General features: G+C 32.7%; 2 protein-coding genes across 4 annotated transcripts; one reads left to right on the top strand and one right to left on the bottom strand.

Moving 5' to 3' along the window:
* Positions 1-425: 425 nt before the first annotated feature.
* On the bottom strand, positions 426-9,177 carry LOC127088283 (GATA transcription factor 24). 3 transcript variants are annotated; one of them, XM_051029210.1, is made up of 10 exons: positions 8,552-9,177; positions 6,671-6,712; positions 6,408-6,541; positions 5,101-5,211; positions 4,890-5,001; positions 2,492-2,551; positions 1,678-1,743; positions 1,516-1,593; positions 1,289-1,369; positions 426-1,061 (listed from the first exon to the last, which is right to left on the bottom strand). In XM_051029210.1, exons 1-10 carry the CDS (start codon positions 8,789-8,791, stop codon positions 972-974), a joined length of 1,014 nt encoding a protein of 337 aa, XP_050885167.1. In that variant the 5' UTR covers positions 8,792-9,177; the 3' UTR covers positions 426-971. The 3 variants fall into 3 exon arrangements, with proteins under 3 accessions (XP_050885167.1, XP_050885166.1, XP_050885165.1); XM_051029209.1 differs by having other exon boundaries at positions 6,632-6,712; positions 8,552-9,163; XM_051029208.1 differs by having other exon boundaries at positions 1,516-1,743; positions 6,632-6,712; positions 8,552-9,175.
* Positions 9,178-12,958: 3,781 nt separating this feature from the next.
* LOC127079199 (uncharacterized) lies at positions 12,959-20,640 on the top strand. The gene is made up of 3 exons (XM_051019616.1): positions 12,959-13,136; positions 18,613-18,682; positions 18,960-20,640. Exons 1-3 carry the CDS (start codon positions 12,959-12,961, stop codon positions 20,638-20,640), a joined length of 1,929 nt encoding a protein of 642 aa, XP_050875573.1.
* The last annotated feature ends 1,878 nt before the right edge of the window (positions 20,641-22,518 follow it).

Genomic DNA, 22,518 nt, shown 5'->3' with positions numbered 1-22,518 from the left:
TTTTCTCTCCAAGGATTCCATCACTAATATAAAAGACACATTTTACCTCATTGAAATAAAACTTCAACAATATCTCTTATTAAAATATATTTATGGATTGTTTTCAAAAAATGATTTTTTATTTTGAAAAAAATATAGATTTTGAAAAAAAAAATTAAATAAAATCTTTCGTTGAAAACAAATTTTCAAAAAAAATTATGCTTCTAAAAACTAATATTAGGGGACAAAATAAGAGACTAATAAAATACATATTCAATAGAGGGCTAAAAATAAGGAGTTAAGAGGTTAATTAATTGGACTTTTCATGTTAGGCTTTTTTTTTACAGCTCTAGCCCCTTCCTTTCACCAAAACAAAACGTAGCATGTGACATGTTATCTTTTTGAGGTAACGAAATGACAAAGATAACTTGTATGGATAAAACAGATAAAGGAAGAAAAGAAAACAAGCTAGTCTTTATTTATATGTACATGTACATTTTACAACAGTTTGAAACATGTCTATTTGTAAGAAGCATCTGAATGTTCTTCTCTTCAGCAGCACAAGTTTGGAAGCTTCAGCAATTGTGGGCACTAGCACACTAGAGATCCATCGTTTGGATGGCATAACATATCACCAAAGTTTTATCTCTAAATTTCATGTAGTAAAGCTTTGATCTCAATCGTCGAAGTCAGCCAATCAGACATCATCTTATTTACAGATAGTCAAATAATTTTTACACAAACAATATTTGACACTTCTACCAGCATCAACATTGCAGAATAATTAATGTCAGGCTGGAAGAGCAGAGCTTCTCCACCTTTGGTAGGATTACCACTTCATTTCGCTGTTACATACAGTAAGACTAACATAACCCAACTGTCCAAATTGTCTGATATCACTGCTTCTAGAGCTGCATCCCATATCTACATGAAGAATATTCTACAAATTGACCATTGTCTAAAACACCCACATAATGAATTACTTAGTACTTCTAATCAAAGTTTCCAGGAATGTCAATATCTGTATCTGAAGGATTAGACATTCCTGTATCTGAAGGATTAGAAAGCTCGACAAGGGGTTCCTGTAGGTCAAATGAGTCTCATGTAAGAAACAACTCAAATGCATCTTATAGAAAATTATCTGCACAACTCCAGCATTTACAAATATACCAGAAGCTCAATTTCAAGTTTCATTGGATAAGTTCAACTGTGGCTACTTGAACACGGATGGAGCACCAGTATAGTTGCGTGAGTTGTGAATACGAGCCATGTAGATAATGTTATAAAACAAGCTACTTGATAGGAATACCTGCTCATCATCATTTTCCGAAGAATGATCAATCACCGATGGCAGTGTGCTTGCTAAGTGCTCTGCAGATACAGGTAATTCCTAAACAAATACCCATTTGGCAAGTATTATAAACAATTCATAGAAGTTTTGGTTTTGTCAATACCCAATAAAAGGTGCCAGAACACCCAAAATTGAATCAAGAGAATAAAGAAAGAAAGAGAGAGAAAAGAAAAAATTAAAACTACCTCATCACTTGGATTAAATGCGTTATTATTCAAACCTTCAGCACCAATGGCCTTGGAAGGATGATCTTCAGAAATACCCTGAAGAGGCCATAAAAGTTTTATGCAAATAGAACTAAAATTGTAGATCTGTGAATGAATTTGCAATATGTGAAAGAGTTTTACTTGTTCATTTCTGATGACAGACAATTCCCCTTCAAGATTAGTAGGCTTGACATCAATAGGACGATCCTACAAATTTCATTCAAGTTGATAGGGTGTTTAAGTACTGTGATATAATTAAACTGATCTAACAATTAGAGCCCCAAAGACTTTCAGGTAAGGCTGTTCAAAAATGAATTAAAATTAGAAATAATTTAAACCCAAGTCTTATACTATACTTAGTTAGAATGATTAATAATAAAATCTTCCATAAAGAACTACAAGAAATTTATTTTGATGTTAATCTGAAGTGTTTCCTTCTCTTCGTAATAATCAAAAGCATAAACATGCAATTTGTTTATTTGTTCCATTTTCACGAAAGTTTAATTGAAAATGTTGATAAAAGGCATTTAATGTGGTTACAAACATATTATTTGAAAATATGAGTTAAAATTGTAAATACGTGCGAGAATTGCGGTATTAAATGAGAGTGATTGAATTGCAGTTGGTTAGCACGTCAATAACTTGACTTGCAACTAAGAATCTAAGATACTTATCATATCCCCTTCCAACTTGTATTCTCCTCCCTTATCTCTATTCTCTATTAAATTTTATTTTCCCATCACCAATATAATAATATTATGCTTCCTTTTCTATCCAAAAGCACACGAGTAAGCTACAGCAAACCCAACAGTTTATAATGAATCCATCACCAAAACCATTAGATTTCAAACTGATTACTAAAATGCTTGCATAGCTTATCCTATTTAGCATGTGCAATCAGCTTACAAACAGGAAATAAATCTCAATAAAACAGTAAATGCTCCAATTTACACACCAGACCACTTTGCTCAACAGAAAGACTTCTTCCACCCTTACTGAGATCTCTGAGTGTCCCCTGTCAGAGTTAAGAAACATGCTTAGAAACGAGGAATATATTTGCAAAGTAAAAAGGAAGCATATATAATGCGACCAACATAACATCTAGTCTGAATACAACATCTAATTTGCCACTGCTAAGATGCAAGGGCCTGAACTATAAAGCTCCAGGAAGCTCCCATACCAGTGGGACCATTTGTCCCAACAGAAAATTTTAGAATTTGGGTTGGGCCTTATTGAATAAGAATATTTCTTGTGCTGTTGAAAAGGTTAAAAACAACTATATATACAAGACAGATATAATCTAAATAGGAATGCAATCCTATCATAATTCCCAAAGATACTATCAAATCAATTATAATAAATATCAATATTTTAACACTGCTCTTCAGGGTAAGTTATCTGAGGGCTTCGAAGAGATTTAGTAAAAATATTGGCCAGATGATCCTAGAATTCACAGGGGAGATTCTGATAACTCCGGAGAGTATTTTAACTAATAAAATGGCAATCGAATTCCATATACTTTGTTCTCCGTAAAAAATGGATTGGAAGAGAACGCGTAAAGTTGATTGATTATCACACACGAGTTCCATTTGACCAACCTCACAAAACTGTAATTCTTGTGGAAAATGTCTCAACCAAACAAGTTCGCATGTAGCATGAGCCATATAGCTCGATACTCAACTTCTGTACTTGATCGGGCAACAACACTTTGGTTTCTGCTCTTCCATGAATCAAATTTCCACCCACAAAATGCAATAACAAAAAGCAGCTCCCCTATCACTCGCATCTCCTGCTTAATCGAAATTTGAATACCAAACAATACTAGTGCGGGCCCTATCAATGAAAACAAGTCTTTTTCCAGGTGCTCTTTTGATGTACTTAAGACTTATAACAACAGCATTTCAGTGATTGACATAAGGAGAGTTAAGAAACTGACATACATCGCTAACTGGAAAAGATATGTCAGGTATGGTTAGGTGAGATAAATTAATTCTCACTAGGCTTCGGTGTCTAGCAGGATCAAAATATGGCTCCTCCTTGTCAGGAAGGAGTTTTACATTAGGATCTATAGTAGTGTAGACTAGTTTACTATAAGACATGTCTCCTCCAAAATCTCAAGAGCATACTTCCTAAGAGTGATAGCAATACCTGACTTCAATTGAGTCACCTTAATCCCTATAAAGTAACGTAGAGGACCCAAGTCCTTGGTCTGAAAGTTTTGAAATAGATGTTTTAATGCTTTCATACCTCCCTTATCATCATTTGTAATCATGATGTCATCAATATGAACCACAATATAGATATATTAATTTGATGATGAGCATTTAAGAAAGATAGAATGATCTGATTCCCAACAAGACATTCCAAACTGCTGTAAAAATTTGCTTTGATGGAATTAAGAGTACCCTAATAAAAGTTGAGTGAGGACGAGAAGACTGACACAGGGAGAAGAAGAAAAGAACCGGTGGAGAATGGAAAAGGTTGCGGCGTGTTTTGATTTTATAAATATTTAATCAGAGATATTTGTATTTGATGAGGGTTATTAGTATTTAATCAAAGTTTTAATTCTTTTTGGCTAGTTTATGGGTCGGGTAAAAAATACCAAGACAGGGATTTGCAGATTTTTTAAATAAATAAAAATTCAATATCCGCCATATCGCCATGAACTTTAAATATGTTGCAGTTGCAATGCAAAATCCTTGAAGTCACAGTTTTTCCATGGCGCTATGTTGAATTTCAGCAACCGCAATCCACCAGCGCCATGACCGCAATTTGACAACATTGTCAACAGGCCTAACTCACCCTTACAAAACCGGCTTGTAAAGTGAGGATTGTACCAACTTATAAGCATATGTTGGCCTAATGGCAGATGGTCCAATGGATCTTGGTTCCAATATCACATCTTAGAATTCGGGTTGAGCATAACTCATCCTTACATAATCAACTTATAAAGTGAGAATTGTCTCCACTTATAAGCATATGTTCAATAAGGCCATATATTGTACGATGTGCAACTCTTAACTCTTGACCGTAAACAATTACATGGCACCATGAAAGATAATGAATGTAATGATTTTATAGAATTTGATAGAACAGTAGCAGAAGATAAAGAAAGAAATCCAAAATATATAGAAGAAAAAAGTATTGTGCATCATATATTAATTATTTTACTTCAATATAAATGACAAATCTGAAAGACCTTGTTTTTTTTGGATTAACACAAAAGCATCATCAGACCATATGCAGCCAACTCCAGCTACTGGTAAAGAATTGTGTTGTTGTTTGTACTTCAAACAGTACAAAAGTTGAGACAAGCATTTTATCACAACCATACTTGTTATAAAATGACTAACCTTGTTGGCCCACATGAGCCCGCACGCATTACATAAAGTTCTCGGTCCATCTGGTCCGCGGCGCATTGCAGGAGTATTATTTTCATTGACTCCGCAATGTTTACATCTACGCCTATAAGACAAGAACAGAAGGATTTGAATAAAACTATGTGTATTCACAAATCTTTCTCTCCCTCACACCCACAAAAGAACCATTATGTTTAAAGCTCACAGAGTTTCAGGATTAGGAGTGCCATCTTGACCGGCACCCTGTGCAGAATACCAATTAGAGGAACCAGGGCTTGGCTTCACAGATGCAAACTGTCCCTTCTCTCGATGCATCCTAGCAAGAAATAAAAGAGAACCAAAACATAACCAAAGTTATAAGTTGAAATGAACACATAAACTTGAAAAACAATTTAAAATCAAACAAAACCTAAAAAGGAGGGAGTAATATTATTGAACGTCAAAACGTCAAAATGCAATAAGCTACTATCAACAACAATGAATAGTTATGTCTCTCCCTCCTCATTTTAGTCGTTAAGAAATCTCCTAATTGCTCTGCATCTACCCAATATTAAGTCAGGTATAACATTTCATAGTGTGAATGTGATAATTCAATATAAAAACAAAATTTATTCAGACCCAACATGAAACCTTTTCTATTCATAACTCTCTATATGACAATCAAGTTCAGTTACAGCATACATTATAGTTCATAAATAATAAGATCTCAACTATACTTTCTCCGTGAAAAGGTTTAGGGTTTAAATGTTCATAAATAATAAAATATTATCCTTTTTGTAAGACTGCTTGGTCAAGTGCAAAGAAAATTCAGTTTGCTTTAAATTTGGTATTTTATATAGACTAATCAAGTTGATTAATCTATGCCCTAGTGAGGTAAAACTTGATTGGGTACATAAAAGTCTTTCGGGTTCAAGTATTCTGTATTGAAATATTTCTATAATTCTAAGCAACGTAACAGACGTAAACTTTTACGGTGACAAGACATGGCAATTGTTTAATAACAGTTTCTCCATTTGAGAGAGTAATATGTTTGTCCAGTTAATCTTGAAAACCTTTTTATTGGTAGAGCTTAACCACTTACCACTGGAACATAATTCTAGAGTTTATGGAGCATAATTCTAGAGTTCATAATGAACAGGTATTCATTTTCTTGATCTTTTTATGGATTAAACAAATTGTGTGCTCCAACAAACTTCCTTTTGTAAGCTCTATTAAAAATATATTCTCAAGTAGGATGTAAATCAAAACTCAATATTTGTAATCAGTCTTACATGGTATGCACAAAAGTGACGGAGTAGACATTTTGGCCAGGATAAAAATCATATAAATAATTTATTTATAAAATAACTCAGAGATTTATTACAATTATTGAAGAGCATAGGTAGTGTTTAAGACAACAGAGTGACCATATTTTATCAAAGCTAAGATATTTTCTAGTGTATAGATTGTAGATCTAGAAATAAGTTATTTCCTTTACGGGGTAATAGGGCAAAATATAAAATTTCCATTTACCTTTCTGCCACCTCTTTTCTCACGGTGTATCTAATTTTCTTGTCAAAACATCTTTCCTTGCGTTTTTCACGGAACCTGACCAAGGAGGCTATTCTTCGTGAAAGATTCGGACGCCTTGTAATATCACTCATGCCCTAGAGATTGTAAGATACAATGCACAAAGCAAGCATAAAAATACAATACAAGTTATAAAAATGCTTTTGTTAAGTCAATATGTGTTTTACCCTATAACTTTGATCAAATGGATGTTCATCAGCAGGCACCTGCGTATCACGTCCTCCCAAAAGCAGCAAAACAGCTTGAACCTGCAATGTAAAATTTTATCAGCAAGCACTCCTAAATAGAAAATCCTTCAATCATTGTCCTTTTGACAAATCAAAAATAAATGTCAAATTTAAATATAGGACTTCATTATGATTTTGTTCCACATGCTACATAGGTTTTTTTTCTTCCATTCTATCAATCTGCTATTAGTGATCAGAAATTTGAATAAATTTACTATTAAGAAGTGTGGTTAGGCCTAACTCAACCCTACAAAACCGGTTGGTAGAGTGAATAAATTTATAAACACATGTTCAGGCCATATATTGTCCAATGTGGGACTCTTAACACACCCCCTCACGCCCAGGATCTTAAACGAGGCTCTGATACCATATTAAGAAACGTGGTTGGGCATAATTCAACCCTACAAAACCGGTTGGAAGAGTGAGGACTACCCCCATTTATAAACACATGTTCAGGCCATATATTGTCCAATATGGGACTCTTAACATTTACAATGACAAACCGGTGTTATAAAGCCCCTACCTTGACAGGTCAAAAGACGAGTTGGATTCACACATGGTAAATATATTGTAATCAGCATTACTTTGCAATTGCAAGAGATCTGATTCCTAGTCATACAACAACAACTTTGACTGTTGCGTCAATGTTCCCTTGATTTGCTAATACTTACAAAATGTCACTTAATTTTCAATATCAGAGGTTTGCTATCTTGTAGGAATAGGAATTCAAAACATAGATTAACAATAAATAAACACATCGTAAATAACCCAGCCACGCAGCACTTTTCAAGTAAATAGTTTCTATCCATGTACATATCCTTTCTTTTAAGTATGAAAAAATCAGTTTCGGTATAGACAAGCAACTCATGTGCCAAGTAGATCATTATTTATTCAGCATTGGTACCTTTACTTTACAACAACAATCCCATTTTTCAGACTGTCTATGTTCGATGTTAATAAAAGAGGTAATCAGGACGCTTCTAAGCATTCCAATTCATTGTGATATACAGTCCTAACAACAACTTCACAAATAACAATCAAATAAACCATCAATTTAGGGCCCGCTTGTTTTGTTTTGTTTTAAAAATGATTTTTATAGTGTTACATATTTTAGTGTAAAAAAAATTTACAAAGAAACTTTTCATAAAAACTTCAAATGAAAATTTGGTTTGAATAGTTATTCTTAAAATGTTATTTTAGGTATTTCATCATTTCATCGAAACTTTTTTTGGATATCAAAATTTCAAAAAATCACTTAATTTTGAAGCTATTTCAAATAGCTTTTCATAAAAATCATTTTTAAGATACAACTTTTTGAAAAAATTGTGATTTTGACTATGTTTTGATCTTCAATAATGTATATTTATATTATAGAATGAACAATTCAATCTTTTAATTTATAAAAAACAAATTTAGAAAAACTTGTAATATTTTGAAAAACATTTTTGTAGAATCCATTTCTAAAAATACAAAGAAAAAATCCATTTTTTTAAAGCTAAAACAAACTGGCATAGTCATTAAACTAACAATCTCTCTCTGATTTAGTCCCTAAACTATAAGTAGGGCCTAAAGTAAATGAAATTTGTCAATTTAATCTATATGAAAATTAATCAGTTTAATCTCTAACATCTTAATAGCAGGGACAATTTGAACAGATTTTATAGGGATCAAATTGAAGAGAAAGTGATAGTTTAGGACTAAATTAATGGTATATTGGATAACAATGCATGTGTTGAGTTCAATCAAAGTGATTGTTAAGAATTATGCTAACAAAACAACAAGCTAAACTGAGAACATCAACTAGCATAAAAAAAATAGAAATAATTATTATTATTATTAGAAGTGATGAACAATAATTACCTTCTGAGGTGTGACAGCGGGAAAGACGTAAACCTCACCCTCGAAAGAAAGAGTGAGCTCACCAGTACGGGTTATAGGCAAAACGACGCCGTCGTGATTCGCACTAGCTGAAGCTTTCACTGAATTGACATGCGTCTCCTCCTCCAATTCATCCATGGTATCATCGCCACCAGTGTAGTCCTCGTCGTCGTCGACAACCGGAATTGCATGATCCTGGAACGGGAGAGGCTGTTCCGCCATCAGCTTCGCCGCTTGGTTGTCACCGTAGGAGAGTAGAAACCCTAATTTAGAAGACTGAAACGTAGATCAAACTCTGAAATGAAATTCGGGAACTCTGTGAAGAAGGTTCGAGAAGTTTATTATAGAGAAAAATGAAGATCGGTGGAGTAACGATGGTGAAATTTTGACTGACGGCGTCAGAGTGTAGTGAACCAATTTTGTGTATGTTTCTTTTTACGGTTCCTTGCTGTTCATGTATGAGAAAGAAACAACAAGCTTTCTATCTAATTTATCATTGATATTATGAATATACAACTAATCAATGGAAATCTAATATACTTTTATTTGTGTACACATGCCAAATTGATAATTCACACACATAATAGTCATGTTATGCAATCTACCCTCGTAAAATACATGAATTTTAGTTTAGGGGACTATGAGCTTAGTTTTAAAGTTTATTTATTGTTGCGGTAAAAAGGATGCTTCCTTAGAAAACCAATGAATTGGGTTACAACTAATTTGCTCTATGAATTAAGTGTCTACGATAAAAAAAATGGAATGTCAATTATGTCATAGGAGAGATTATATTTGGGTAAGAATTAATGTGAAAACTTTATTGAGAGAATCAACAAGCATTCATTCCAATTTGTCATTGATATGGTGCGTCAACGATTATAACTAGAAAGTTCAAAAATTTTACTTTGTGAGAACACTTACACTTGCTAAATCTGTAATACATGCACACCTAGTCTAAGTTATGCAATCTATTATGTTGTTTGGCAGCATGTATGTTGAATTTTTGATAAAAAATATAAAAAAAATTATTTGAATGAACTACGAACTTAGTTCAAAAGTGTATTCGGTGTTGTGGGAGAAAGTATTCATATCCATAAAACTTAATGATTTGGATTATGATTAGGGGTGGTAAAACGGGTCCGGTCCGTTGGATAATGTTCGTTTAAAGTACGGGGTAGGCCAAGAATTTAGGTCCTCACCCTCTAATATGTTTGTCATGTCCCGTCCCATTTTATTCGCGAGCTTTTGCGGGCACGAGCATTAACATTAAATTTTATATATTTAGACTTAAAAGGTGCATGTCTGCGGGCTTTTTCTGTCTCACACTCACTTTTTTGCAAGGCGGATCTAGGTTTTAGACACTCATCCTCAATTATGCTCGCTCCACTCCACCCCGTTTTTTTGTAGACTTTGTGGGGCGGACCTTATTGAGGAGGGTACGTCTGTTTGTCACCCCTAATTACAACCAACTTATTCTATAAATTTATTGTGAATGTAAAAGTGAGATGTCAATTATGCCGTAAGATGCATGATATTTGTGTAAGAATAAATGTTGGAACTCTTTTATGTCATTTATTTACAAGAAAATCAACAAGCATTCTTTTGACCTTTTAATTGATACGATGCAATAATGACTTTCACTTGCCAAATTGGTAATCAAAGGACACTTCAACTATGTTATACGTCCTACTCTATTATATAGAAGCATTTTTGTGGTATTTGATATGATATAGAGGAATTTTATTTGTGGAGACTATAAGATTAGTTCAAAAGTTCATTAGTTATCCTGGGAAAAGATATGCATCTATTAAATGAATCAAGTGACTCACAATTATAACACATGAGGGATAATATTTGGATAAGAATAAATGTTTAAACTATATTATGTCACTCATTCACAATATAGAACCAATAAGCATCATTCATATTTACTATTAATATGGTGGATTAACGATTAATAAGTGGAAATTCAAAATACTTTTATTTTTTTTTAGAATACTTACACTTGCCAAATTGATAATCAAGGCACACGCTAGTTATGTAGTGTAGTTTACCAAAGGTTCTGAATATATATATATATATATATTATATATATATATATATATATATATATATATATATATATATATATATATATATATATATATATATATATATATATATATATATATATATATATATATATATATATATATATATATATATATATATATATATATTGAGTTTAATAAAAAGAAATACATTAATTTTATTTGACGAGACTATAAACTTAGTTCAAAGTGTATGTGTTGGTGTAGAAAGTATGCATTCATAGAAAGCATAATGATTTAGTCTACAACCAATTTATTATATGAATTTAGTGTATAAGATAAAAGTGAGATTCCAATTATTCAATATAAGGGATGACATTAGGGTAAGATTGAACGTGGAAACTTTAATATACTACCATTCAAAAGAGAATCAACAAGAATTAATTCCATTTTTTCATTGATAAGATGGATCATCGGCGAATCGGTGGAAATATAAAATCGGTTCCTCTTTGAGAAGACTTACACTTGTCATTTCGGTATTCCATACACATTTTACATATGTTACGTAGTCTACTTTGTAGTTTAGCAGCATATGAGTTAAATTTGATAGAAAATATCGGAGTTTTAAGGGGACTATAAACTTAGATCAAAAGTATTTAGTGTCCGAGAGAAAGTATGCTTCCCTATAACTCATAATGATTTATGCCTACAACTGACTCGTTATATAAATTAAGTTATTATGATAAAAAAAAAAGTATGTTTGTAATTCCATGGGAATGATGATATCGGGGGTAAGAATAAAGGTGAATCAACAACTAATCAATGAACATCTAAAATACTTTTCTTTGCTAAAAGACTTATACTTGCAAATTCGGTAATCAAGGCACACACTAGTTATGGTATGCAGTCTATTATATTATCGGGCTACATCTATATTGAATTTGATTTTTAAAAAATACAAATATTTTATTTTATGAAACTATATGAATGTGAGAAAAATACACAATAAGGGGGGTTGAATTGTGTATGTTAATTCTTTATCTCTTCTGAAAAACTAACTTCAGAATCTAAACAAGTTCAGAGTTTGATCTCAGAGTTAATACCAGTGGAATGAATAATATTCAGAAGCAAGAAACAAAGCAACATACAGAGTTATCATGGTTCCTCTCTTAAACTAAGAGTAGTCCAGTCCCCTTATCCAACAAAAGATTTTCACTATAATTAAACCGATTACACTTTGCTTAAGAAAACTATCAAGAGACTTCAATTGCTCAATCACACTAGAAAGAGACATTCGCTCAAGCAATTCAGCAAGAGACTTTTGCTCAAGCACATAAGCAAAAGGCTTCCACTTCTCAAGAAAACTAGCAAGAGACTTCCACTACTCAAGCAAACTAGCAAGAGACTTCCTATACTCTAAACAAATAGCTTAAGAGAATATATTACAATTATACTTGATGTACAATCAAAAGTATAAAAGTGATACGACAAGCACAAAGATTTTGAACAATGTTTATGGATGAAGATGATGTGTCTCTTAGTGAGTGCCAGAAAACTATAATTCTGAAGGATACTTCTGGTGTTACCTAGCAGTCATCCAACGCATTTGATGCATCCATCCCTAGTAAGTCTTCTAAGGCCGGAACTCTTTTCGTTTCTGATTCTAATGTTTTTGAAAGTGGTTTACCAACACCACCATCTCCATCTCCATCTCATATCATTTTCACTATTCCAAATCCAATTCCACAACCACCACCCATAAATATAACAATTCTAGAACCTGCTACAAAAACTCTTATAGTTTCTAAAACTCATTTACAATAACAACAAAAAAAAACAAAAACCACAAACACCACCTCATCCACAAATTCTATCATCATTCATTCCACCACTATCAATAGATATTTCTTCTCCCTAACCAAATAATCCAAGTGAGCCACCCAGAAAACTTCTTCGAGAGATTCTGGTGACCAAGATTCTAAGGGCACTCCCCAAGGCTTGTTCAACTTTGAACCAAATCACGTTGTGTCTGATTCTGATGTTGAATAATATTCAGACATTCCCTCTCTTGTTGTTCCCAATGTCTATGGCCCTGACTATCACCCTAAAATAACTGATATTTATGTCAGAACCAAAACCTAAAGAACCTAATGTTGGTAAGATTCTTAAGAAATTTGAATCAAATTCACAAAGGTGCTTTCGCGCTGCTATGTGGATGAATGTTCTATCCATTAATCCAGCAGAAAGTGATGCAGCCTGAGAAGCATATCGGAGATGGGTTAATTCCAAATTTACTAAGTTGGAGAACTTTGGATACAAAGTTTCTGAAAGGAAATTTTGTTTAAGGTTTGTACCTACAATGGAAGTCTTACAGTTATGGCGTGCTCCATTATGTCCTCATGCTCCTGAAATTAAGAAAGAAGCAAATGAGACTGAGGAAGCTTCTAGACATGCAGATGTTGTCATGAAAGATACTTTTGCTCAGCTGGATCGAGGCAAGCAAGTTGTTTCTGAAGAGCAACAGAAAGCTCAAGATTGTGAGTTAGAACAACAAATTGTTGTTTTTTAGAATCAGAATGTTGTTGGAACTTCTTCTGGAATGATTATGAAGTGATTCTAAAGACTCTCATTGTGAATCAGAACCCAAACATTTTCAAATGTTTCTGCTAACAACTAATTCGAAGAATATTTTGTTAGTTGTTTTTAAGGGAAAGTCAAAAAGATCAGAAGCTCTTGAAGTTTTTCAAATCATAACTTAAGTTACAAGTTTATAAAGAAATGGTTTACTCTTTGAGTCTGAAGTGTTAACTTCATCGTTTGAGAAAGACTTCCAACCAGACATAACCAGGCATCACGTTCTGAGTAATTGTGAATTCCATACTAACCAGAATTGATTCAACCAAGTTCTAAGGTTTTAACCAGGTTCTAAAGCTCTTTAAAAAGAGTTTGTAACCAGGCTCTGAATCTCTTTAAAAAAGAATCAGGCTCTGAAGCTCCTTCAAAAAGAGTTCAACCAAGATTCTGAAGTGAAGTTCATCAAAGTGTTGACTTTGACAACCAGTGTTCTGGATAAGTTCAAGCAACTTCTGAAGGCAGGTCAGATTCTGATAGAAGATCATTCTGGTTCTGCAAAAAGATTAATCAGGAAAGTGTTATTTCATTTTGATTTTATCTTTTGGGGATTGTACATCTCAAGGGGAGCTTTGTGCTTCTTTGTAATGTATCCTTATGTGATTATCATGTACAAAACTGTTCATCAAAATACATGGTTTTGTCATCATCAAAAAGAGGGAGATTGTTAGAATAAGACTTAGTTCTGCATCCATACCTTTAGGTTTTAGTGATAACAATGTAGTAGTTGTGTGAGAATAATTTTGATACTCTAATGGTTTGTTATTGTGTATCTTTAACAACCAGTTATGATTATGATTTTATGACGTGCAACGTCATATGTTTCTGAATTCCGCTTATGCGTTGAATCACTCTTGATAAGTTCTAAAAGACGCAATGTTGTTACTACAATGTTTTTCTACTCCTGTGCCGATTCACTCTTAAGAAGTTCTGAAAGATGTTATGTTCTTGCTGCAATGTTCTTTCTGCTTATGCGTTGATTCACTCATAAGAAGTTCTGAAAGACGTTATGTTTGTTGTTGCAATGTTCTCTCCGCTTTTGCTGCTGGATGTGACTCTGGTTATCAAGCTTCTGAAGAATGGAAAACTTCTGAAATTGTGTTACTTAACTGAAGTCTCTGAAGATCTCAAGTCAGACACTAACGCTGTCAAGGTTCTGACTGAAGACTCTGAAGTTATGTTACTTAGCTGAAGACTTTGAAGATCTCAAGCCAGACGCTGACGTGGTCAAGGCTCTGACTGAAGATTCTGAAGATTCTGATTTTAGCTTTGTGTTTCTTATTTTCATGTTTCATCAACTTTTCATCAGAAGCCAATGAATTTGAAGATAAGATCAAAGTGAATATGTGATAAAATAGTACATGGTACAAATCAAATATTCCTTCCATTACCTAAAAACATGGGCGAAGGGCAGTACTATTCTTCACACATGTCACTAATTCGTTTGTGGACAGCTGCTTTTTAGTATCCCGAATTTTCCTTCCAACAGTTCCTTTCTTATGATATATAAGTATGACTTGGAGACTTGAAGAAAGCTGCTAAAAAAATTTACAATATTGTTTTATACGTGAAAAAGCTCTCAAGTTGTGCTTATTTTTCTTTAAGTATTTGTATTTCATTTGTGTAAAATTGTTTGTGTAGAAGTAACTTGTAACACAAAAAGTTGTATTCAAACTTCTTTGTCTGTATTTCCTTAAGGAGACTAAGTTGTAGTCGGATCCTTGAGAAGACAAAAAAAGTTGTTCTTTGTGATTTCCTTAAGGAGACTAAGTTGTAGTCGGATCCTTGAGAAGACAAAGAAAGTTGTTCTTTGTGATATTTTTGTAATCTGTTTACTTATAGTGGATTAAGTCCTTGTGTATAAGGCGAAATCACCTTTGCAGTTGGACTGGAGTAACTTTGATTTCAAGCGAACTAGGATAAAAATCCTTGTGTCTTTCTCTCTTTGTTATTTTGATTGTGTGAAGTTTTTTTAGTTGGTAAAAAGCTTTTATTTTTAAAACCCAATTCAAACCCCTATTTCTTGTGTTTTTCATACCTTCAGTTGTCGTAAGTATTCCACAAGGGAACAAAAAGGTATTAGTCGAACCTTCCAAAAAGAAGATTGAAACAAGTAACATGGTCGGGTTATACCTAGGGCCCGTTCAAGAAATTTGTATCATGTAGAAGATGCCTAAATCTCACCATTGATTTTATTTCTTGCTTTCGACTTTATTGAGCCAGACAAGGTATTCTTTGCGTTGGGTAGGAGGTGTAGATTGAAAGACACGCGTCGGTGTCTCCATAAAGGACAAGTCGAGAGAGCGTTCTTCGAACGTTGAAGGCATGATGATGGGATAACACGAGAAAAAGTTCTTTACTTTTTCAATGCGGGTTTTAGTAGTTGGGTATGGTCCGAGAAATGCTAGCAGTTTACTAGAAAGAGTGAAGGGAATGAGTGCTTGGTTTTTCCAAATGGCGATTCTCTCTTTTTCCATTGGTGGTTCAGGGACAAAATCCCTACATTCACCATCTTATTGTGTAAGCCATTGGATTCTTCCTAGTATCGAACTTGTTGGATGTTGTGTTAGTCGCCATTAATGAAGTTTGTATAGCTTGTTGAGAAGAGAAAGGATTTTGTTATGTACGCAAAAATAGTTGAAAACGAAAGTGAAGAAGATGAAAAGTGTGTGTTGTAAAGGTATTTAGAAAGTTGCCTTCCGCCTTAGTATCAAACACTTGGAAGATACATGGAAATATGGATCACTTCGTGTCTTAAGAAGTGGAAAAGTTTGTAAGAAGTAGAGAAATTGATGTGAGTTGAGCGGTTAATAAGACATGCAAAAGCATGATCTTCTAGAAATTAGGAGCAATAATGGGATTCTTAAAATATTTTCTGGAAAAGACAATGCACATAAAGTGGTAATGATGACAATGACATCAACAGAGGAGTTGAAACGGTGTCGAAAAGACATTCAAAAATGCCACATTTTTCTATGTTGATTTGAAATCAAAACATGGCATTTTGGGGAACAATTTGTTATCTCAGATTTTCGACACCAGCAAGATTACAAGAATGTAATGAGAATCATATAATAATGATTTTGGTTGTCGACAAGGAATGTCACTGTGATCGAGATTGCAGTCAGATAAGGACTAAAGAGTTTTGGGACTTAGTAAAATTTAGAGCTTTTAAGATATTTTCTACAGTCGAATGACGTGTAAATGGATAAGATCAAACGGTTACTGAAAGACACGTGGAAGCTCGTCGAAGACGGAGGCTGCATGAAAGTGAAAACGTGGCATGTTATGTTTAGTCGACTGTTGTAGACAATTACTTTAGGATTAGTATATAAGTAGCATTCATTTTGAGTTTTAGAGGTCCGCAAATTGTAAAAATTCTACAAAAACTCAAAATATTTGTGTGATTGAGAAAATAGTGTCAAGAATGTACATATGCGTTCAACTTTTTACCAATTAAAGTTTCTTTTATATTCAAATCATTTTTGCATTTGTCATTTTATTTCTTATGTATTTCGATTTCAATTTAAATTCCAATCATTACTTTTAAACTGCATTTCCATTTTCAGTCACTATTGTCAAATTGCACATTTTTGACATTTATGTCACAAATCATTTAAAATTCATGATTCACACAAATATGTTTCAGGATCTTTTCGAGTTTAATCTCTTAAGTGAATTATAACTTGTTTTTGTTTACCAAAATTCACAGTAAACACTTACTCAAAGATCGGTGTTTACTAAATCCTACCATATATTATGTTTTGCAAGCATTTAGACATATGGTCTTCATAGGCATGTTGGGATTCAATGCACGAAGTTGAGCATGGACGTTTTTAAAGCTTTGTATATAGACGCTAGTAATTTTCGACTCATATTCAGAGCATAACTAAGGTGGGCCTCTTGATGGAGTATCTTTAATTTTGTGTTTAATGCAGCCAACAAGATAATTTTATTTTAAGTATTCACGAGTCTAACTTTATCAGAATACTTCTTTAAACGTATATTTTATGATTTAAGAGAAGCAACCCTATTTTTCAAAGTAGTTCATCGAGCCTTCATTATCTCCTGACGCTCATTATATATAAATGTTATGGGCTCGTATCTACTTTTTCCTTCGTCAACATAATTTGATCCTTCAGATAACTTTCTGAAGCTCGGTAATTCTCAACAGTTATGTTTAAGTTCTCCCAAGAACTTCTCAGCTCCACATCATGTTGTCGCAATTTCATGAATACCTCTTCCATCCTAACATACACTTGCAGGACTTTATATGTGCCTTTGTGAGCCTCCAGGTTAGCATGTCTTAATTCCTTCGAAGAGTCGATCTTCCCTCGCCGACTAAGCAGTAACAAGTTTAAGTCATTAAGCAAACTATATGAGAAGTACATTATATAAGCGTAGACTAGCGGTCCAAAGGTCCCAAATCAACAACCCAATTGACCAGTGTCGGCCCTATTCATGTGCAGGGAGTGTTGTAACATCGGGCCTCATAATTATAGGGGGGCCATATTTTATTATTATTATTATTGAATATAAAAAAAATGGAAAATAAAACGTTTGGTATCAGAAAAACTTTTGATTTTCTCCCTCTTTCTCTTCTCAGAACCATGAAATAAAGAAAAGGAAAACAAAAAATTTTCTCTAAAAACCTTCTCTTTACTATTGTAACAAAACTTTCGCCGCACCACTGTAACAAAACGTTGTACCACCGCCGCACATCAATCCTCTTCTCTATCAGGTTTGTTTCTTGAATCACTTTCTTTCCATCCATTTAAAAAATTATTTACTTTTTACTGTGATTTGATTTTGAAGGTAGAAAAAAGAGTAATTTTAATTGGAATAAATTGAATATTTAAATTGACTTTGAAGGTATTAAAAGAGAGTAATTATAAAAATCTGCATATAAAAAAAATTGTTGAAAATGCAGATTTTATTTTATTTGGTACGGTAACAGTAACAGTAGTGCTAATAAGATTTGTTGGATATTAATATTATTATATTATTACTATTAATAAATTGGTGGAGGATCTTGTTAGAAAAACAAAAATAAATGGTATGCACTGCAGTATTATTATTAATTGAATTTGATTTTTATGAATAAATAAGTATGATTTGATTAGTAGTACCATTTTATGAATAAGTATGATTTGAATAGTTATTTTTTACAAAAAGAAAAAGAAAGTGATACAGTATCAATATTTTATTTTATGGATGAATTTATGTTATATTAAATATTATTATATTAATTTACTTTTTTTAACTAATTTTTAATTACTAATTTTCAATGTTTTATTTTTATGATTAATGTATAATTTCCTTTATTTAAATGTAATTGATTTTCTATTTTTCTTATTACTAATGTAATAATTTAATGTGTAGGGATACAATTTCAGAACAGGATTATTAGTAGATCATCAACAAACATAAAAGAAATAGTGAGATATTCCAGGTTTTTTTACTATCCCTCCTAAGAATAGGAAATATGAATGTGGAAATGATAAGCATAAGAAAAAGAAAAAAATTGAAGAGTTAATTCAATCTCAAGTAGGAGCTCTTGATAAATTTTTAATCAAAGAACCACAAGTTTCAAATGAAAGTCATTATGTTGATAATATTGATGTTGAATTTCTTGATAATGTGCCCATTGAAAATGATAATCTTGATAGTGTGCCTTTTGAAAATGATAATCTTGATACTGTGCCCATTGAAAATGATAATCTTGATAGTGTGTCCATTGTTGATGAAGTTAATAATGATGATGTTGATAATCTTGAAGAAATTAATAATGATGATAATAATGTTGATTATGATATATTTGATCCAAGAAATTGGGATCGTCTTCAACCTAAAATGGTTGATTTATTAGTTGCGAAAGGTCCTAAAGGAGATAATTCTATTGTGAAAGGTCCTAGAGATAGTTTGAATAGACGCTTTATGACTAATTTGTATACTAGAACTTTAGCAAATGGAGAGATGTGTGATAGAGATTGGCTTATTTATTCGAAAGAGCTTGATAGATTATTTTGTTTTTGCTGTAAAGTTTTTAAAAATGGGATTTCTAGGGGACAATTAGCAAATGAGGGTTATAGTGATTGGGTACATGTTGGTGCAAGAATTAAAGAGCACGAGTTAGGTATGGAACATGTTAAAAATATGACTATTTGGTATGAGTATCGTCAAAGGCTGCAAAAATTTCAAACTATTGATAAAGCGACTCAAAGATTAATTGAGAAAGAAAAGAATCATTGGAAAAATGTTTTAAAAAGAGTTATTTCAATAGTGAAGTTTATTGCTAAACATAATTTGGCCTTTCGTGGTTCTAAGGAGAAATTGTACGAAGATAGCAATGACAATTTTTTGGGTTTGATTGAAATGTTAGCTGAATTTGACCCAATCATCCAAGAACATGTTAGACGTGTTGCAACTCAAAAAATTCACATTCATTATCTTGGAAATAAAATACAAAATGACTTGATTTCATTGCTTGGTTCTGCGATTAAAATTGAAATCATTAGAAAAATTAAACAGGCAAAGTATTTCTCAGTGATACTTGATTGTACTCCTGATATTAGTCACCAAGAGCAGATGTCTTTGATAATAAGATATGTGGATATTTCTTCAGCTTCTATTAGTATTGAGGAATCATTTTTAGGATTTTTGAATGTGAATGATACAACTGATAAATGGCTTTTTGATGTTTTACAAAATGAATTGAAAGAACTTGGTCTCGACCTATTTGATGTGAGAAGGCAAGGTTATGATAATGGGTCAAATATGAAAGGAAAACATCAAGGTGTACAAAAGAGATTTTTAGATAGGAATCTGAGAGCCTTTTATACTCCTTGTGGTTGTCATAGTCTTAATTTGATATTGTGTGATATGGCTAACTCTTGTAATAAAGCTAGGATTTTTTTTGGAGTTATTCAACGCATTTATACAATTTTTGCCAATTCTACTAAGAAATGGAAAATTTTGAAAGATAATGTAAAGGGGTTGACACCAAAATTATTGTCATCCACTCGTTGGGAGAGTCGTGTAGAAAGTGTCAAAGCTATAAGAACTCAAATGTTAGATTTTACAGAAGTTTTACTTGAAGTGTCAGAAAATGATCTTGATCTTAAAATACAAAATGAAGCTAAATCCCTAGCAACAAATAAGCTTGATGATTTTGAGTTTTTGATGGCCATAATTATTTGGTTTGAAATATTATTTGCAATTAATTCTGTTAGCAAGCTTTTACAGAAAAAAAATATGCTTATTGATGTTGCTATGAAAAACATAAAGGGGTTGATTTTATATTTTGAGGAATATAAAGAAACAGATTTTTATAAGGCATTGGTTAACGCTAAAGGAAATTGCGATGGAATTGAATATTGCCCCAACATTTCCTCAAAGGCGTATAATTAAAAGAAAAAGACAATTTGATGAGAATTTGAATATTCCAGAAGTCGAGCTATCAGAAGAAGAATCTTTCAGAGTTAATTATTTTCTTTACCTTGTTGATCAAGCTCTTGTTTCTCTTAATAAGAGATTTGAGCAATACCAAGAGTATGAAAGTATTTTTGGTTTTTTGTTTACTTCTCACAAATTACAACCATTGAATGATGCAACTTTGAAGTCTTGTTGTAGTAACTTTGAACAGGTATTGACATAATGAGCAATCTGATATTGACGGGAATGAATTTTTTGCAGAGTTGAAGTTACTAAGAGAAATGTTGCCTGAAGAAATCATAAGACCTATTGATATATTATTATTTTTGAAAGGCTTGGATTGTTTTCCTAATAGAGTTATTGCATATAGAATTTTATTGACTATTCCTGTAACAGTTGCTTCTGCAGAAAGAAGTTTTTCAAAATTGAAGTTGTTAAAGACTTGCTTGCGGTCTACCATGTCACAGGAAAGACTTAATGGATTGGCATTAACAGTAGTGGAAAATAATATTTTGGAGACAATAAAATATGAAGACTTAGTTAACGAATTTGCTTCAAAAAATGTTCGTAGGAAGACTCTTTTAAATAGTTAGTTACTTTAAGTTGTATGAAATGATATTTATAGTTTAAACAATACTTTGAGTTTTTGGTACTTCATTTCTTTAATATATAATTTTATCTTTTGCTTGTCATTTTAATTATTAAAATTATATATTTTTTAAATTTAGGCCTATTTTTAAAATTAGAATAGACCCTCTGAATTGATTGGATCGGCCCTGCAATTGACGTCTACAACCAAGACTAAAGCTTGAATCTTTGACGGGTCTGGGTGAAGAGGAGTTACGACTAAACGAAGAAAAATGGAATCATTCTCATCATAAAAAATAACCATCTTAAGATACTCATTGACGAACAAAATCACAACAATTTAATTTGTTTGGAAGACAAAGACGGCCTTCCAACTTCATCGGGAATGATAACTTCCTTATTGGACTTGGATTGGTGCATATGGGGATCGACATACCAGTACTTATAGAACAAGTTTTTTGCTCCACTATCTTCTTGAATACATTCCCTCCTATCACATCATCTACAAGATAACAAAATAAAGACGATAAGATAAAGGAAAATTCACACTAAAAATGACAATATCATCCTCCTTCGTGGAGAAAAAGAGAATATAGAAATCTATGAGACATGGTGGGCAGCCTGCACACAAGTCATGTGTAGTCTCTTAATTTCTTCAAAGATCGTGTCTCCACATCTTTCAACCTCTTAAGAGCAAAATGCAACCCTACACATTTTCATTAAAATGGTCACTCGACCAACACTGGTTAAAGTGCGATTTACAAGGTACACTGAAAGTGCACATCAACCAGTGAGATCTTGATCAGTGGATAAAGTACAAAACAACAACAATAATTATAATATGGGCGGAATAAGAGCTAGAAAATCAGGAACACCGACACAAACAACTGAACCCTAGACACTCCCAATTAAAATGAAACATGATACAAAATACCAAACCTCAAATTAACATAAACACACAAATGATGAAAAACTCGTCGCTGAGTCCAAAATACCAAGATGAAGGGTAAATTAACAAGAGATCCAATAGTAGATTTGAGAAACCAACACAAAATACCATGATGAAGGGTAAATTTGCAAGAGATCCAATAGTAGATTTGACAGCAAAAGACTCGAATGCGGTGAAAGGCAGTTGAAATTCATAGTTGCAAAAAATATCATAAATGAGAAACTGACATCAAAAATACCACCCTCATAACTTGTCATCAACACCAAGAAATACCACACCCCATTCTTCACGTCCGAGCATCAAAAAGATATCAAAAC

The sequence above is a fragment of the Lathyrus oleraceus genome, chromosome 5, assembly GCF_024323335.1.
Source record: "Lathyrus oleraceus cultivar Zhongwan6 chromosome 5, CAAS_Psat_ZW6_1.0, whole genome shotgun sequence".
NCBI classification, from domain to species: Eukaryota; Viridiplantae; Streptophyta; class Magnoliopsida; order Fabales; family Fabaceae; genus Lathyrus; species Lathyrus oleraceus.
Note: the sequence above shows the minus strand (reverse complement) of the source record. Positions and strands in the feature narration are given on the sequence as shown.

Bases quoted from the DNA above. Each gene is read 5' to 3' on its own strand.
- LOC127088283 (XM_051029208.1), bottom strand. From the start codon at position 8,791: ATGGCGGAACAGCCTCTCCCGTTCCAGGATCATGCAATTCCGGTTGTC. The intron at 6,713-8,551 runs GTAATTATTGTT...TTTACATTGCAG, and splicing joins CCGCTGTCACACCTCAGAAG to GTTCAAGCTGTTTTGCTGCT. The intron at 1,062-1,288 runs GTATTCCTATCA...TTTGACCTACAG, and splicing joins CGGAAAATGATGATGAGCAG to GAACCCCTTGTCGAGCTTTC.
- LOC127079199 (XM_051019616.1), top strand. From the start codon at position 12,959: ATGGAAGTCTTACAGTTATGGCGTGCTCCATTATGTCCTCATGCTCCT. The intron at 13,137-18,612 runs GTGAGTTAGAAC...TTTAATGTGTAG, and splicing joins GCAACAGAAAGCTCAAGATT to GGATACAATTTCAGAACAGG. The intron at 18,683-18,959 runs GTTTTTTTACTA...TAATCTTGATAG, and splicing joins GAAATAGTGAGATATTCCAG to TGTGTCCATTGTTGATGAAG.